We start from the raw sequence: 19711 nt of genomic DNA on the forward strand, positions 1-19711 counted from the left end.
AGTAATGGTACCTTTTGTAGATCAATAATTTCCCATATAGCACACATACATAGCCAAGATGTCTATTTAAAGGGACAGTTCACCCAAAATGTAACATTCTGTCATCCTTTATTCACCCTCAAGTTGTTCCAAACATACACTCACTGAGAGCTTTATTAGGAACACCTGTACACCTACTTATTCATGCAATTATCTAATTAGCCAATCGTGTGGCAGCAGTGCAATTCATAAAATCATGTAGATACAGGTCAGGAGCTTCAGTTAATGTTCACATCAACCATCAGAATGGGGAAAAATGGTGATCTCAGTGATTTTGACTGTGGCATGTTTGTTGGTGCCAGACGGGCTGTTTTGAGTATTTCTGTAACTGCTGACCTCCTGGGATTTTCACACACAACAGTCTCTAGAATTTACTCAGAATGGGGCCTTGTTAATTAGAGAGGTCAATGGAGAATGGCCAGACTGGTTCGAGCTGACAGAAAGGCTATGGAAACTCAGATAACCACTCTGTACAATTGTAGTGGGCGGAATAGCATCTCAGAATACAGAACATGACAAACCTTGAGGCGGATGGGCTACAACAGCAGAAGAGCATGTCTGGCACATTATTAGGACCATAGTGTTGACCATAGTTTGTTCAGATCTATTTAGTTATACATTAAAAATGCAGTTCACATAATAAAATTACTTTAATAAATGTCTATTATGATGAGCATATATATTTTTTTAAGTAAACTGTCCATAGAGTTAATAAATAAAATAAAATAAATAAAAATGATCTTAAAAGCTGAATGTTTTGAAAAAAGAAATGTTGGCATAAATAATATGGAATTATTATTATTAAACAGTGAAATATATATTTTTTTAAATATTAATATTTTAAAAAATAATGTGTCCACCAAATCAAATTCAGGTGCTATACCCAACATGCAGGTAGCCCTAGCTAAAAACATAAAACAGACAGGAAGTGTGTGAAGTTTAAAAAAAATATCAGCTATTTTTTACATTTTTATGAAAAGGCACATTTTGTTCTGGTCAAGTGGAGAAACCCTAAGAAAACAATTAGATATTCAGGATTTTTGTTAACAAATAATAATAATAATACAAAAATAAATCAAATAAAATTACCTTGAAATAAATGTTTAATAACTTTTTTGAAATTAATTAAATTGTGTACACTCACGTGTGTTCACAAGGTGCAAGGAAAGCATTTTAATACCTTTTACTTGATGGTTACACCAAATTACATTTTCAAGTCATTTTCATTTACTTTTGTTGTATGGAAAGATGCAATGAAAGAGAATGGTGACTGAGGCTAACATTCTGCCTAACATCATTTTGTGTTCCATGAAAAAAATAAATGCCATATAGGTTTTGAAAAACATGAGGGTGAGTAAATGATGACATCATTTTCATTTTTGGGTGAAATATCTTTTAATCTTAAAGTTTTAGTGATATAGCCAATCATTTACTTTATATAATAGGGCAGATGGATTCTTTGGTACTGCATTCCCCTCAGCTTTCCATCACCATTCGACAGGCCGCTTCTCATCTTGCCCTGCTGGCTAAAATCACAGCTTAGAGAACTATTGCAGAGCTAGACTAATATTGGTAGCACTTGCAACAAGTACCCCTTTTTGTAATAGCAGGCTTCCTGTTTCAATTTTCAAGGATCTTGATAGTTTATAGAGGCTGCCAGCACTCCTCAGCTCCCCCCTTAGACTGCTTTTTATCTCATCAAACTAAGTAAGGCATACACTTCTATTCAGAGAGAATATCAGCTTCAGTAATATCCAATTTACTGAGAAAGGAATGGGATGCTTGATGTGACTGTATAATAATAACATGCTACATGAAGCTTGGCAATATGGATAATGTGAATAGAAAAGCCATTACAGTAAAATAAATCAATCCAAAGGAAATCAAAGCAATTAATACCGCTTTGATGCAAACGGGTGTGAGCAAACAAACACAGACAATTATTCATAACAGGAAGCAATGTAATAGTTCTGAAAAGACTTAATCTTAGCTGAAACGCCTTTTATCACTTTCTAGACCAAAACCAACCACAACTTTTCAACTTTTCCTACAAATAGTACAAACAGAACAGCTTATCTTTTATCAATATAAATAGATATTTATCTAGCAGGAATTGATCATTATACAGTAGTTAAGATCTGCCTTCAAGTTCTGTGTTTTAACATATTCAAGTTCAACACAGTCAATTGGGTGCCATAGAAACCAACAAAGCCAATTGACTTCCCCATAATTGTGTCTTACATCTCAGAAAAACCCTCATGGGAACGCGCTCTAGATTTACATCTCTGGTAAGCTCTGTTGATAAGCTACAGCTGCTAAGATGATAAATGTAACCTTGCTTAGTCCTGTGAACAACGGCAGCCTCTTTACAGCTGCATAAATACATAACTATGCATGTTAATTTACACACTTTGTTTGCAATTCACCATCAGAGAACGTCCATCATCAGTGGCATCAATTACTGTAAAAGCTCTTTGGCGTTTTATGCAAACTCTCAAACAGGCTGTCAACTGCAAAACAGCACATCTGAACAACATGCATATCATTTATATTGTCCGTCATGAGTTGTTAGCACTCGTTGTACACAGCTTAGACAATAGTAAATGAATAGAGACAAATTTTATGTCCATAATCTGTTTTGTCTAACCATTGATTAGTGCCACTGAAAGTAGCTCCCTATAGCTTTGAACAGACATTAAAGGAATATTCTGGGTTAAATTCAACGTCAGCATTTGTGGCTTGATGCCGAATTCCACAGAAATGAATTTTTAGACTGGAAAATGGAAATACTTCACTAGTAATTCACTTACAATGGAAGCCTATGGGGCAAGTGTTTTTGATGTTTTATAAAGCAGACATATGAAGCTTGTATTTTTGCTAAAACACTAACATACGTGAAATCCCCCCCTCCACCCCCAACAAATTTTGGGCCAGTTTTTATTTTAAACTCCAGAGCAGGTTGCTCTTCCCAGTCTGCCCCTGAGTGCCATAATTGCATATTTAAAACATTAACATCATCGCAGTGTTGCACAATTACCCGCTTAGCTTCTATTGTAAACCCATTACTGAACACCCATTATTAGCTCATTTTTAAATTGGCATGAGTTGACAGGGACGAGCTGACATTTATTTCTCTGCCACAGATGCTTTCGACAGAAGCCGAACTTTTTTTTAATATTCGAATACAATCTTTTATCTTATTAAGAAGATATAATAATGGAAATTTGACAATTAGGGGTTCTTTTAATTTGTTGAAATACTTTGGCTATTCTTCTATAGAAATAAATGTAATTTTTACCTTCAGAATGGTGTGACAGGGTCAGCAGACTCACACAAGAGGCACCAATGCCTGATCCGAAAACAGTGATGCGATTGGAATCGCCGCCGAAATAGCCAATGTTCTCGCTGATCCAACGCAGAGCTTGAATCTGATCCAGAATCCCATAATTCCCTTTAGCAGCCTGGTCTCCTGTGCTGAGGAACCCTAAAACAGAAAATGGGCACAAGGTATTGAATGAACTGTCAGCACCTGAGGGATTTTCTTAATGTTCTTGACTAACAAATAGATGGATTTGAATCCAAGTGGTATTTCTTGTTTCCACCGGCCAACAGAATATTGACTGTAAATATCAAGCGACAAATATATATTAAACATTATAGATGTAGGACATACAGTACTAGTCTATTTTAGCGTTTTCTTCTCCCACAAAACAAAATCACTTAATTTGACATTTGACTTCTTAACAAAAAATGTAGGTGGTTTGGAGCTTCTGAGACTGATGCACTTTACAAATTTACACATGACTGAAACAATGTTAATCAACACGTCACCTCCCAAAAGAGCTATTATTAGCACTGGTGACTGGGAAATTTATTTTCTGATACACAGAGGCAAAATGTTTTATCTAGATTGCCTCCCATCTTCACTTTGACACTAGATGTTTAGCTCTGACAACCTGATGACTCTAGAGGGGATGCCTCAAATTGCAGGCCTGGTGTTAACATGAATGCCACTGTGTGTTTGTGCATATGCCAGAGAAAATGAAAGAGAGAAATAGAGAAGGGGTGACATGGGCTAGGTTTGGAAATAGCATACTATCATACTACTTATACTATTACTGCTGTATTCAGTATAATGTGTATAGTGTGCACACATTATGCAAATTTACTGCATGGAACACTGTATCCCACAATCCAATGAGCTGGACACTATCAGCGTATATATATATATATATATATATATATATATATATATATATATATATATATATATATATATTATATATATTATTGATCATAGTCAATCATTGGCATACAGTTCACAGCAATCCAATTCACAAGTGAATTTGTCAATCAGTTGGAGATTTATTATGAGGGCTTGTTTAAGGACCCGTCAATATACACCTGCGTCAGACAAGCTTGTCAGACCAGCGTCTCGGGTACATTGCGTCATAAACACACATTTTTAGGTCACTGTGTCAAGTTAAATATAGTTTAATACTTAGAACACATCTTGAGATCCCTTAGTTCGGATTTGCGCTCCAAGTGTTTTGAACGCAAGAACGTAATGCATGTTTGTGTTGTGGATGGTTGTTTTCTTCACTGTATAAACTGCGCGTTGCCACATAGCTGATACTACAAGCTTGCATTTCTCAGGAATCTTCCTTATAACGGTCCGGGGGCATTGCGATTAATTGCGTTAATTTTATTAACACGTTATTTTTTATAAAATGAATCACACGGAATTAACGCATTAAATCGACAGCCTTCATATATATATATATATTAAGGCTGTCAATTTCATGCGATATTGCTTATATATATATAAAAAGCAATATCGCACGAGCAAGTGTTCGATATGGCCCTACATTACCATAATCATAAAATTACCACTGCTGTGGTTACCTACGGCACTCGGCCTGCGGCCGAATCACAGCAGTGGTAATTTTATGATTATGGTAATAAAAAACGCATTTGTGCATGGAACTACTTTCTTACGCAATGGATCAGAATCTGCTCTTGCTGGTTCAAAACAAATGATGTGTCCAAGACTTCGTTAGAAATTCAAAAATGTAACTACATTGTATGTACTGTGCAGTACAGTAAGTATAGTATAGTAAGTGCGTAAGTATAAAGTATGCTACTCCAAACATATATTGCAGAAGTAGTGATGCTAGTATTTAAAGTAGTATGCAATTCCAAAGATATATTGCAGAAATAGTAAGGATTATATAAAGCATTATATTCCAAACATATACTTCAGAAATGGTAAGGGTAGTATAAAGTATGCTACTCCAAACATATATTGTAGAAGTAGTGAGGGTAGTATTTTGTATGCTATTCCCAAAACATACATAGTATGTAAAGTAGTATATATAGTATGTAATATATAGTATGTAAAGTAGTATAAAGTATGTGTAACAGTGTAAGAACGGGCAAGGAGGAGGCAGAAATCGGCTGAACAGTCAACGCAAAGTTTAATGAGAAACTCAATGCAACGACCGTTGTGGTATACCATTCCAAACATATAGGGTAGTGTATAGTATATTAATCCAAATATATTTTGAAGACAAGATAAGGGTGGTATATACATTAGTGTGCTATTGTGAACATTTAGTACAGAAACAGTAAGGGTAATATAGTATGTGGTGGCAAAAGACTGTGGCGAACAGTAAATCAAGCCTGTAGTTAGCTGACCTAACAGTCCTCAAAACGTTAGCTGTTAGCTTTAAATTGTCTGGTTAAATGAAATGAAATGTTGTGCTGCGCTGCTGGCTGTCGATATCGCATAGGTAAAAACTGAGGGTTTCACTCTTATCGTATATTGTCAACAGAGCTGGTTGGACTGAGGAGATAATTTCAAACTCACGGCTTTGCCGTGAACATTTAATTGCATGTATGTAATTAACTCATATCATTATAGCTAAGAATATTTATGATGCCTTTGCGTTGTACTTTCTTTAATCGATGATTATAACTAGCTGTGTTACTAGTAATAGTGTACCCAAACCTAGCTAGCTTTAAAGCTGAAGGCTTTATGAGATTTTTGGTTGCACTGGGTGGAGCATTAGACTTACTGCACGAGCTGCAATGTTTGTAAGCAATGAGATCGGTCTATTATGTAGAAGGAGAGGCACATTATAAAGTAAGGGTGAGCGCTGTTCATCCACTATCAGAGAGAAATGCTCACCATCTTGTTCTGTAGATCCATTTTTATTGTGCTTTCATCAGGAACATACCAATTAAACAGCATCCAATACATTAGCATTTTCAAATAAAATGCTTTTTTAAATGCTTCTTTCTGCACAGAGGAGCGTGTAAAGATAAAGAAAATAGGTTTAAAACAGAACAGCGAATCCTGCACATCTCAAGGGCATTGGCAGATATTTTGCAGTTTATAATGACGTAGAGTGTCACGATGAATCATATGTAGAGTTAAACTTTTATATTTGTGCAAAACACATTGCCACATTTTGTTCTCAAATACTTGTTAATGAGCCCACCAAACATGCTTGACATTAAATTATTTACTGGGAGTCAGAGATCACCCAGGTACTGTATATTGTAGACTTATAAATGAGTATAAAGTAGGAATGTGAAATCTATTGGTGATCATATCAGTGTGGATATTACATTGTTTGTTTCTATGTTTGTTTCTATCTATCTATCTATCTATCTATCTATCTATCTATCTATCTATCTATCTATCTATCTATCTATCTATCTATCTATCTATCTATCTATCTATCTATCTATCTATCTCTGTCTGTCTGTCTGTCTGTCTGTGTGTCTGTCTGTCTAATCCATATGCCATCCATCCATCCATCCATCCATCCATCTAGATGCCTTCCATCCATCCATCCATCCATCCATCCATCCATATGCCTTCCATCCATCCATCCATCCATCCATCTATATGCCTTCCATCCATCCATCCATCCATCCATCTATATGCCTTCCATCCATCCATCCATCCATCCATCCATATGCCTTCCATCCATCCATCCATCCATATGCCTTCCACCCATCCATCCATCCATCCATCCATCCATCCATCCATCCATCCATCTATATGCCTTCTATCCATCCATCCATCCATCCATCCATCCATCCATCCATCCATATGCCTTCCATCCATCCATATGCCTTCCATCCATCCATCCATCCATCCATCCATCCATCCATCCACCAACTATATGCCTTCCATCCATCCATCCATCCATCTATATGCCTTCTATCCATCCATCCATCCATCCATCCATCCATCCATCCATCTATATGCATTCCATCCATCCATCTATATGCCTTCCATCCATCCATCCATCCATCTATATGCCTTCCTTCCATCCATCCATCCATCCATCCATCCATCCATCCATCCATCCATCCATTTGCCTTCCATCCATCCATCCATCTATATGCCTTCCATCCATCCATCCATCCATCCATCCATCCATCCATCCATCCATCCATCCATCCATCCATCTATATGCCTTCCATCCATCCATCCATCCATAACAAACAGCAAATGTTGTTATACAGGCAGACATTCTTTGATGATGGCTTTTATCTACAAAAACATATATCCTTTCAAATTTAGGATGTTAAAAATAGAAAAATAATAAAAAAATGAGAACCAGAATTTTTACTGAAGATAAAACATGCCACAGGCTACATTTAAAATATATTCTTCATGGTATGTGGATGTATTTTAATTGAAAATTTAGCAGCAAATGTTTTCTTTGCAAAACAATTAAGATTTAAAAAAAAGATGTTTTTATGCATCATAGTTTTATGTAAGGCTGTTGTAGCATTTACAAACCACTGGGGTCATACTGAGTTTGCACTGACATATTTGTTTTCATTTTAGCGTACTATTGCTCATGTTAATGTTTTGGAATGTAGGGCCTTCACAGTGCTACAAGATTTCACACTCATGTCGAGCAAACACATTAGCAATGCTGCATGAAAACACTGTATGTGTATTCTCTGTAGACTCCGATCTTTGCATTTGCAGCATCGTATATGCTCTAGTGATGATGGTACTCAAGTTGATGATAATGCAATACATAACATAATTATTCTCCAGTGGATTGAACATTTCAAAGTAGGTACTTTCAACATGCAATTTTATGCAGAAAAAAGCTTAAAAGGTGACTTCCAATATCAGCTGTGCTTAACATCAGGTGATGAAACTGTTTCTAGATTCTGCTAGATCTTTCAGATATTTTTATATGAAAGAGAGTAAAACTCACTGCAAAAAATAAATAAATAAATACAATTATATATATATATATATATATATATATATATATATTTCCTAGCATTTGTCCTGCTTCATTTGATTTGGCATAAGTTTTTACACTGGATGCCCTTCCTGACACAATCCCCAGTGGCTGGAGGACACTCACTCACACACATATGGGCAATTTATTCTCCAATTCACTTAACCTGCATGTTTTTGGACTTGAGGGGAAACCGGAGCACCCAGAGGAAACACACGCAAACATGGGAAGAACATGCACTCCACACAGAATGGCCCAGATAAGCCAGGACTCGAACCCAGGACCTTCTTGCTATGAGGGGATGGTGTTAGCCACTGAGCCACCATGCACTGGACACCCAGATGTGTATGACTTACTTCTGCTGAATGCAAACAATGATTTTTAAAAGAATATCTCAGCTCTGCAAGTTCATACTTTGCAAGTGAATATGTAATAAAACTTTGAAGCTCCAAAAGCATATAAAGGCAGCATAAAAGTAATCCAAAAAACTCCAGTGGTTTAATCCATGTCTTCAGAAGAGATATGATAGGTGTGGGTAAGAAACAGAAAAGAAAAAAAGAAAACAGGTAAGTACTTATTTTCCTATCAATCTCCACTTTCACTTTCTTCTTCTTTTGTTTTTGGTGATTCACATTCTTCATGCATATTGCCATCTACTGGACAGGGAGGAGAATTTATAGTAAAAAAAATAACTTCAATATTGATATTTAATGTGCTTTTTGGAGCTTCAAATTTTTTGTATCTATTCACTTGCATTCTAAAAAATGTTGGGTGAACTATCCCTTTAAATGAAGGTGCACCCCATTTACAAATGTACTTAATTACTTAATTTTGTTATATTTATCCTTGAAACAAGAAAAAGCAATTTACCAATAAAGATAAGTAAAATAACTGAATTTAAAATATATTCTCTAAAAATATTTTGATATCTCACGCCACTTTGCTTCTCAAGTAAATTGATCTTATTTTGAAGGTGTGTAATTTTTTCACCACTAGCGGCAAAATAAGTACTAATAAGCAAAATAAGCAAACATTCCCCCCCATCTGCCATTGGTTGGCCAATGAACAGACAGTCCCATCCCAAACTCACACCATTGCAGAGCAATGTTTGGCTTACTTTAAGTAGTCTCTGCATATTAAGCTGAGAATAGTTAAAGTGTTTTGACATAAATAATTACCCACTTTATTTCTTTGTTTTTTGCATTGCTCTTTTTTGACCATTCCTGCATGTTCAAATTCCACACTTGTAAAACACTGTTTGGCCAGATCACACACACGCACAGATATCGACTGATACAGCAACAATGACATGACATTGAGCTGCCGGGAGCTGATGCTTGAATATGACCACATTAAATATACAGCAAATCCACCAGAGATTTCCTCACCTTCTTTCATCAGTAAAGCCATAGGATGGTTTGCGCACTGCTGTCCATCCTTTGCTTTGCCCTCAGTTCATCTACCCTGTCACCTGGACAGCTCGTCAGACAACTTCGTTCTGTGCATGCTTTGAATGTATAAACATTTCCAGTCATTTGCACATTTCTTGCATTCCCAAGAGTCTAAAACATACGTATCATTTTTAGTAGTGATGGGAAGATCGGATCATTTTACTGACTTGGATCTTTGAGTCTCGTTCAGCAAAATGAATTAATCTTTATTAAAGTCATTTTGTTCATTTGAGCAGAATTAAATTAAAATGTTACATTTTCAATAGAAAAATCCCCCCAACACATCTACTTACGCAAACTTTGATTATAGTCCCAATAAGGAAATAATTATAATGCAGCCAAGAACAAATAATGAGACTGTAAAATAGTTCAACGATGGGCAAGGAGGAGGCGAGAACCGGCTTGTCAATATAAATGATAATTTAATGAAAACTTAAACCAAAACACATAAACAAACACACACGACGGACATGCCCATAATTCTCTCTCTCTGAACCATCGTCACCGCCGCCTTTATCCTCGCTACGCCTCATCAGGCCGATTGGGGACCGGGCACGTGATATTCTGATCGGCGCGCCCACCCCCCGCTCCACACTCCTCCCGGCGTTATCTCAGGCCGGGGTGCCACCGGCATGACGTACACCCCCCCTATCCCTGGGGCGGGGTGTATCTTGCGTCCCGCGTGGTCATCCCCGCCTTCCTCACCCTGGGAGGAGAGGAGGGAGAAAAAAAAACAAACAAACAACAAAATAGGCGAGGTAAAAGGCCAACACGGTGCGAAAGGGAGAGAGAGAGGAGAGAGAGAAAAAAACTCACTCACCGGTTCTCCGATGTACCGTCGCGTGGTCCTCGAACACTCCTCCACACTCAGGCGGACGACAGCCGCTCCAACCCCGGGCAAACCAGTGACACCTTTGACCCTCAGCGGGCAGAACGCGCCTCCGCTTTTCTGGCGGCAAATGGGGACACTCCTCCGCCCCTGGCAGCGGCTCTACCGCTCCGGGCGGTCGGAGAGATTATTCCCTACTCCCCTCGCGGACGAAGGTCTCCCTCGACCCCTCCGCGTCTCGGGGGACGGCAGGGCACTCCTCCGCCCCCGGCAGCGGCTCCCTCGCTCCAGGCAGTCGGGTTATCCAGTCCCCATTTGCCCCGCGGACGACGGCCGTTCCCCGCATCCGGGCGGTCGGGCTACTCCGTCACCCGGAAGATGGCAGCGGCGCTCCCCAGGGTGGACGGCAGTGTCGAGGACTCTGCGACGGGCATCCCTCCTCCCTCCCGGGTTTCGGCACCAATGTAAAATAGTTCAACGATGGGCAAGGAGGAGGCGAGAACCGGCTTGTCAATATAAATGATAATTTAATGAAAACTTAAACCAAAACACATAAACAAACACACACGACGGACATGCCCATAATTCTCTCTCTCTCGAACCATCGTCACCGGCCGCCTTTATCCCTCGCGCGCCTCATCAGGCCGATTAGGGGACGGGCGCTGATATTCTGATCGGCGCGCCCCCGCTCCACAGAGACACAGGACGATTAGACCACCTCTGGAATCTAGCGCTAGCGTATATGACTGCCACGTGACAAAAGAACGAACGACTCGGATCAGATGACTCGAGAGATGAACTAATCATGTCTGTTTCCTGTACAGCTCTTATGCGGATTTCACGTAACAAACGAATGGAGGTTGCGCAATGCACATGCACGGCCAACATAAAATGAACGAATCACTCTCTGGGACTACTTGTTATTCTGAGTCAAATAAAAGATTAGTTCAAAATGAACGAATCATTCATGAACGACCCATCAATATTTTTAATGGCTATTTTCAGGTCACGTGTCAACTCGTGCGCGCTTCAGAACTCGTATCCCGGTCCTTTGCATTGCAAATGCAACACTTCTGAAGCCAACTAACGTATGGCTTCAGAAGACTTGGAATATTGCATTTGACTTGTATGGACTACTTTTATAATGCTTTTTGTGTCCTTTTATTCTAATTTGTGTTTTACAGAAGACAGTAAGTAATACTAGTCTAAAAACGACCTGAGGGTGAGTAAACAACAAACTAATTTTCTTTTGTGAGTGAACAAAAAAGGTTGGAATTGTATGATGACAGAAAGCAGTTAGTACGACTGCAAGAACCAGCACTACTCCTGCGTTGGGAGTTTCTGCACTGCGTTTAAAATTTTTTTTTTTACTTCTGAGCTAAAGATCACCCTCCCACCCCCCACAAAGCCTCTCATTATCAAGAGATGAAATTGCAGCTACCACCTTCGATCAGGGCGGAGTGGCACTTTGAAGATGCTGTAATATATTACTGCGTATGCCGGCTCCCTTAGACTGATTTGCTTTGATAACCCCCCTGTCTGATGTATGCAACAGTTTCGTACTCTTGTAGCTCTCATGCTTAAGCTTACACTTGAAAGCCTTCCGTTATATTTGAGATGAACTGAGTGAGCTGCCCCCACCCCGACAGACACATTTTCATTTAGAGCCATTCAATGTTGTATGTGATTGATTACGACGTTTGCCACTAAAGTGAGGCCATTCAATACACACCGCTCTTTTGTCATTCACAGGGTTCCCGGCTGACCGGAGAAAGCATGTCATGTAATCAGATTAAGAGAAGTACTGTCACAGGACAGGATGGCAAACAGCTGGCCCATAAGCACAGTGATTTACTTTGTGCTGCTTGCTGCATACCGCTAAAGGCCTGGGACTTTAGTGGAAGCAATCTGTTTTATCAGTCCCACATTTCCTGGGTCGTTTATCCTCGCCTATCAACGTTATGGGTTTTGCATCGTAACGTTCCACCATGGCGCATAAATATGACGGGGTTTTGTATCTTTGGGGTGAATACTCTAAATGCGTTATAAATTGCATACCCATTGCAATCTCATCAATGGCCCATTTTGGATGAATTGAAAATCAAAATTCCAAGAATATATTTCGTGGTACGCACACACACTTGTGTGATTTAATAGTAAAGAGTTTGGGCTAAGAAGCTGTACGTCAACAGCTCTTACAGTTATTAAGAGGTCGGAGATCAAATGGGACTCTTGTCAGATCTCATCTCAATCCAGGTATGAATACCTCTATACCTCTAATACGGTCCAATAATATATCTGCAGTCATTAATTTTATGCCAGTCACTCAATCATTAGTTCACTCAGCGAAAAATGATGGAATTATATGATAATAAATCATGGGGTTGAGATGCCTCAGATTCGAAAAGGAAGACACAATGGGGCAAATTAATTAGGAATATTTCAGTGAAAAACCCTGCATTTTAGAAAGTGGACAAAATCCAAAATGTGGGGCCAAAAACGGCTCTCGTAAAGAATTGGTCTGATTATAAAATTGGAAGTGAATGTGGCCAATCCATAAATGTTAAAATACCATTTCAAAAGTATAGCCACTATATGTACACAATATGTACACAATATGTACACAATATGCATGTTAACATGATTTTAGAATGAGTTTAACATGTAAAGTTATATCCAGTTTTACAACTTTGCTGCCAAAACGTAATGCAGTAAACCTTAAAACGATGAAGATTTAACCACTTTATAGCTCAAATTCTACACGAGTTAACCAAATATTTTGTAAAATGATAAGCTTCACATTTCTGCCTTTCGACAGCCCAAAAATTGGTCCCATTAGGTCCATTGTAAGTGCCTCACTGTAACCTAAATTTTTGCTTTTCTTAAAGGAAAGGAGGGACAAGTCGAAATGACAAATCAATTGACAAATACTGTCGATTGAGCTTGACTTACGTACTGAACCTGGAATATTCCTTTCACTGTTAGGGTAAGAGGTATAAACTCTCAATCTTGAGTATTTGTATTAATCAATTGATTAAATGGAAGTATTTGACATAAACAGATGCAGGGCTGGACTGGTAATCTGGCATACCGGGCATTTTCATGGTGGGCCGACACACTTTTGGGTCGTGCAGGGGCGGAATGGCCATCGGGAGAACCGAGCGGACCGGTGTTTCGGCCATGCAGTGTTCCCAATGGGCCATGATAAGTTAAAATGAGCCGCAATGTTATGCAGAACACCCCCCACCCCGCTCAACAAGTCCCCTCTCAAACACTCAAGAAGGCCAGTTGCCATGTAAAATCCTGAGCCGATTTCTCTTCCCAGTCCAGCCCTGAACAAATTACTTAACATTTTAAAAGGTTAGAAAAAATAATGCCTTTTTTTGTGTCTGTCCAAACTGTTTTTCGATAGTTGTTCTATGTAAACGTGCTAATCAGATGCCTTTTACCATTGTGCCACATCTAGCTGTTTTTTTCATTATTATGTACAGGAGCACCATGTTTTTTAGATGCAGTGTCAAGTTAAAAAGATCTTCAACTTTTGACTGTGTGACTCGAAACGCCTGCATTATGATCGATTTGCTGCATCTACCTTTTGTTTATTGCATGAACCAGTTATCAGTCTGAACAGCCCCTTATTCGCTAACCACCCGCAATCCAAATTAAATAGCTCTAAATCAAAGTCTTTCTAGCAAGTCAGTCCACTGTCGGCCATCTTTGGAACGCTCTCTGGAAGCTATTTCTAGTCATGAAAGTGCTGCTCCTATCTAATTGAATGGGGGAATACCGAAATCTCAAAAACGGTTGGTCAAGATTACGATCAAAGAACATATTCATATCAACATTAAAATCTGAAGACATTGGAATAAAAATTGTGCTTCTTTATCTCCTAGCTTGTATAGCTAATGCACATGCGCGTTCTCAAGTTGATTGACAGGCAATGTCTTTATATAAAAGGTGATTGGCTCTTTCACCTGTAAGGTGGGACTTCTTTTCTACATCGTTTGGGCATTCAAATTTCTCTCATTCATTATAATAGAAGTGGCCCATCTCTGCTAAATGGTCTCTGCTAAGTAGTCTCTGCTCTACATGCGCTGAAATAGCGCTGCGCTGTTTTGAAATAAAGTTATCGTCATTCTTTTCAGCGCAAAAGACCGTTGTAACTTGCCACACAAAATGGGAAATGGTGCAGTGCAAATTAAGTTAATCCCTTTTGTAAATCTGGTGGTAAAACAATGCAGACAGCGCATTCAAATAAACCACACTATTAGTGGCACCAATTCATTGATAGTGAATTCTCCCCAATAGCTTTGTGATTTGTGGAGTTTCTTAATGAAAGTCTGACCAACAGATAACAATGATGTGTATGTAGACCATCCCAGCAATTTGTGGGAAAAAAACAACCCTTACCCCATATTTTCTCGCATACCATTCATTGCATGCTGGAAGCACTTCTATCTCACTTGCCAAACCTCTAGTTGTGGTCTCTTCTTTTCCGCCCCTCCATCAGAGAGTGAGCAGCAATGCAATGTGAATGGGCCTCAGTGTTCAGACTCTTAAAAACAGCGCTCTTGTTCTAGCCTTTCCAAACACGTTATTGAGGCAGCCAGCAAGTGTCTTTACAGAGAGGACTGCACAGTGATACAAATGGAAGTGGCGGTCTTTCAGGGATTTGCTCTCCGCCACTGCCCAGCCCCTTTTCCTTTCAAATCCCATATTTTTCGGAATTCAATGGCCTGACAGGGACCAGGATATGGGGGAGGATGAGGCCTGAGAAGAGTGAATTGCTTCCCTGGTGCGAAGGGGTGTGGGGTTTGGGAATTCAGATCAGTGATATTATTGTTTATAAAAACTGAAATGAAAACTAAATGAAGACATTTTCATTAACTAAAACTAACAAGATTGAAAATATCAATAATAGACTAAAATAAAATAAAGTACTGTGCAAAAGTTTTGGTGTGACCACCCTATGCTTTTAAAACAGCACCAATTCACCAAGATATACTTGCGCAGTCGTTCCAAGCATCTTGGAGAACCTGCAACTGTTCTATGTATTTAGGATGTCTCAATTACTACAGTATCTTAATGTAATCCCATGATAATGATACATTATAAATTCTGAATCTATGTACTGATTACGATTGTCCCATGTCTGTCAAACATGTTGAGTGGTCAAAAATATGGTTAATGTTCATTTCTTTGTATACTAATATTATTTTTTAATAAAAGTTATGTTAACCGTTAATGCATTATTAACTAAAAAAATAGTATTTTGATGAATCAACATTAACCAAGGTTAATAAATACTCACATTGAAAAAGGTCATTATTATTATAAAGCTTGACAGCCCCAGACCACATTCACTTTCGATGTATGGAAAAGAGTGGGAAAGAATTCACCTTTTGTGCTCTACTGTCATGACCTCGATCTGACAGCCCTCTTCTTTCTGTTAATGGGTTTGTGTCTGTCTTGTGTTTGAGCAAATGGCTCTGTTTTGTTTTCACTCTGCCATGCGCTCTCCTAACCCAGCCTGCTTGATTCCTCCTGCTACTCCTCCTTGTTTAGTCCTCATCATGTTGATTGTCTGCACCTGTTCCTCATGTGTTTGGTTCTATATATTGTGCCCTCTTTTCTCTTGTGTTTGTTGAATCGTTTTGTGAGTTTATTCCAGTCCTAGTCTCCTTGGTACTAGTTATTGTATATTATTCTGGTTTATGTTTTGTTTTTTCCCTTCGTGAGAGTTTGTTTCTGTTGTTTAATGAAAAGTATTTTCCCTCATTCCTGTGCTTGGGTCCTTCATCCTGCTTTTGTACTATGACAGAACAATTCAACCACAAATGGACCCAGCAGGAATTATGCTTTATTTTCTTTATTCTGAGTCTCTGATTTGCCAAAGAGCTGCTAAAGCCGAAAAGCTCTTTGGTCTCTGTCAGGCGGACCAGCTGGAGAGGGAGTATTCACTGGAAATTCTAGCATTGGCCTCAGGTTTGGGCTTCAACCAGGAATGCCTCATTGATCTTTGTGGCAGGCCTGGTTGAACCCATCAAGTATTGTATTCCTGTTGGGGGTGAAGAGGGGAGTCTTTCTAAGATTTTATCTCAGTCTGTGTCTCGGAGGGCTCTCTCTCTTCATCCCAGCCTGAGTACAGCGATGCCCCCTAACCAACGGTGAATGGTGTAGTCTCTCTAGCCTCGGAGGAGGAGGAGGAGGAGGAGAAGACGATGACGGGCCAGTCCAGTTCCCCGCGGCCGTCGACGAGCCTGATACAGCCCAGTAACCAGCACCCGTCAGACGCCAGCTCCCAGTCTGTTTCTCAGACTGTTTAGTCCCCAGCGGTCCTCGACCAGTCTGACCCACTCCTATCTCCAACTATCACCGACCAGTCCGTTCAGCCCTGTGAGGTCCCTACCCAGATTCGGTCCTTTTCCGGCCCCACCATGGCCTTCGGGTCTTCCTACAAACTGCCCTAGACCTCCCCCTGGTCTCCCCCACCTACCCTCCCTGGTCCATCATCTGTCCCTGAGCCTGGTCTGGATGCCAAGAGGTGTCCGTCCTTTCTGTTGTCTGTTAATCTTGTGTTAGAGCACATGCATCTGTTTTGTTTTTGGTCTGTCATGCACTCTCCTAACCCTGCCTGGTTGTTTCCTCCTGCCACGCCTCCTCGTTTAGTCCCTTGTCATGTTGATTTTTCTGAACCTGTTCCTTATGTAATTGTTTTTTTATATTGTACACTTTCATTTGAATCGTTTTGTGAGGTTTTTCAGTATGTTGCCTGTTCAAGTCCGGTTTCCGGTTGGTCCTAGTTATTATATATTAATATGATTTACGTTTTGTTTGTTTCCTCTCCCAGAGTTTTGCGTTGTCTGCTTGTATGTTGTTTAATAAAAACATTTACTTTTTCACTCATTCTTGCACTTGGTCCTTCTACCATGACATCTACAGGAGAAAATAAGCCATAAGGGTTTTAAGTAAATGGCAGGAATTTCATTTTTGGATTAACTATTCCTTTAAGAAAGAGTCTCCTTTTAATCTCATTCCTGTCTAGGAGAAACAATTGAAATATTGAGAGATCTAATTTGGAATTCTTTCTTCCTACTAGTGAGCTCCCCATTGTTAGTAAAGGAAAGCGGCAATACGGCAGAGAGGAAGCCACAGATGATGCAATGCAGTAGTAGCATTTGACATCAGCCAGTCTGTCTTCCTCTATTTTCTTCAGTGTGGATGCCAGCTAACAAGGCTGTCTGTGTGTCCGAACTCTTTGCCAGTCTCCCAACCCTGCATACCTCGGCTACACAATAACTGCCTTTACAGTTTCTTAACCCACCATCCCCCTCTTGTTTCTCTCCCCAGAGCTGAAAAGAGGGACTTTGGCATGTGGATGCAATGGGAAAGATAAGGCCACCCTCCAAAAACTTATTTAACGTGTGTGTCAATGTGCTACTGCCTGTCTTATGGATTCTCAATCAGGGTGGTAATATTCGTTTACATTTTTCATTTTAATTGGTTTTCGCCCTATGACTTTTTGTTTAGTTTTGTATGCATTTTCTCATTTCTGTTTAGCTCATTTTAGTATTTTTTTGGTCTGCCAAAGTTAATACATTTACCAATTTTATTTAACTATTTGTAATATTGTTAAATGGTTCGAGGATGCAGGAAGCTAACTATTTTCTCTCTGTAATATGACTTCACAGACGTGAAAGAGAATAAACCATAATCATAAACAGCTTAGTGGAAACCTTGCAGATATTATCATTGCACAGAAGCGTGACTGATTGGGGATCAAGCTAGATGATCAAGCGTAGCAACCTACTTACATAGAGTTACCACTGAACAGCAGATGTTAATGCATGTGGATTTGACTGTGTGCTGGAATTGGCATGATCCAGAGGTAAACATAGACATTGTAAACAAAGACATGAGATCAATTTGTAAACTTGCCTTTTGATGAACATGTCATTAAACACATCAATGGATTAAACTGGCATGGGCTAGGGCGATTACTTAACCTGGTTTTAACTTAACGACTTCTGGTCTGTTCCTCACACAAAGCAATTTTATGGCTTCAGAAGAGTTTGAATATAGCACACAAGCCATATGGATACATTTTTTGGTGCTTTTATTTATTTATTTATTTTTTTTTTTTGTGGAGCTTGAAAGCCCCTGGTCACAATATCCCTGCTGAAAAAAAAAAAAAACATGTTTAACCAGGCCTAAAATGGTTTTCTGGTCTTAGATGGTTTAAGCTGGTCTCACAGCCTAGTTCCTAAAAAAAACATCATCCTAAAAATTGATCTTCATCTGGTCTAGCTGGCATCCCAGTGTGGCCAAGCAAACAAGTGCACAAAACCCATTTAAAACCAGTGAAAAATAAAACATTTCAAACCTATCCTAGGTTGGTTTACTGGTCTTAGTTAGTTTAAGATGGTCTCCCAGCCTGGCCAAGCAGACAGGTGCCCTAAACCACTCTAAAACCAGAAAACCAGGCTGAATTTAGCAGGTTTAAACTGGTCTTGTTTGTCTTCCAGACTGGGCAAGCAGACACATGCCCAAAAACCGAAATCAAACCAGCCTGACCAGGCTGAGAGACCAGCTACGTCCTGCAAACCAGTCTGAAAATAAAACATTTTAAACCAGTCTAAGCTAGTTTACAGGCCTCTCTGTATGGCCAAATCAATCTTCCTCTATTCTACCTAGTCTACCATTTAAACCTGACATGTTCCAAAAAATCCTTTAAAACCAGAAAACCACTCTGACAAGGTTGTGGGATCAGCTAAAACCGGCATACCATATTAGGCTGGTTTAAGGTATATTTATCTGCAGGAATCCTTTCATTATATGGAAAAAGGAGCTCAGAAATTCTTAAAAACATGTCCTTTTGTGTTCCACATAAGAACATCATCCGGGCTCATACATGAAGATATTTACGTGAAATATGAATGCAGGTGTCGATGGAACTCATGCCAGGCAGTTACTGTGGTCATGGTTTGGGGTTTTCCTTGTCCTACGTCTTGTGATTTGCTAACAATTTGTTTGAGTTGAAGGTGTAAACATCATCCAACTCTTGGGGCCTGTCGAGCATTCGGCTAATGTATAGTATACTACTACTG

The 19711-nt window shown here is 39.4% G+C and overlaps 1 protein-coding gene across 1 annotated transcript in view; it reads right to left on the reverse strand.

Annotated features, from left to right (window-relative positions):
- Nucleotides 1–19711, reverse strand: part of nlgn3a (neuroligin 3a) — a 252206-nt gene that overhangs the window by 84401 nt on the left and 148094 nt on the right. Inside the window, exon 4 of the mRNA XM_052150107.1 lies at nucleotides 3338–3523. Within this exon, the coding sequence (XP_052006067.1) occupies nucleotides 3338–3523 (186 nt within the window). The remainder of the gene's footprint in view (nucleotides 1–3337; nucleotides 3524–19711) is intronic.

Source organism: Xyrauchen texanus, chromosome 19 (genome assembly GCF_025860055.1).
Source record: "Xyrauchen texanus isolate HMW12.3.18 chromosome 19, RBS_HiC_50CHRs, whole genome shotgun sequence".
Taxonomy (NCBI): Eukaryota; Metazoa; Chordata; class Actinopteri; order Cypriniformes; family Catostomidae; genus Xyrauchen; species Xyrauchen texanus.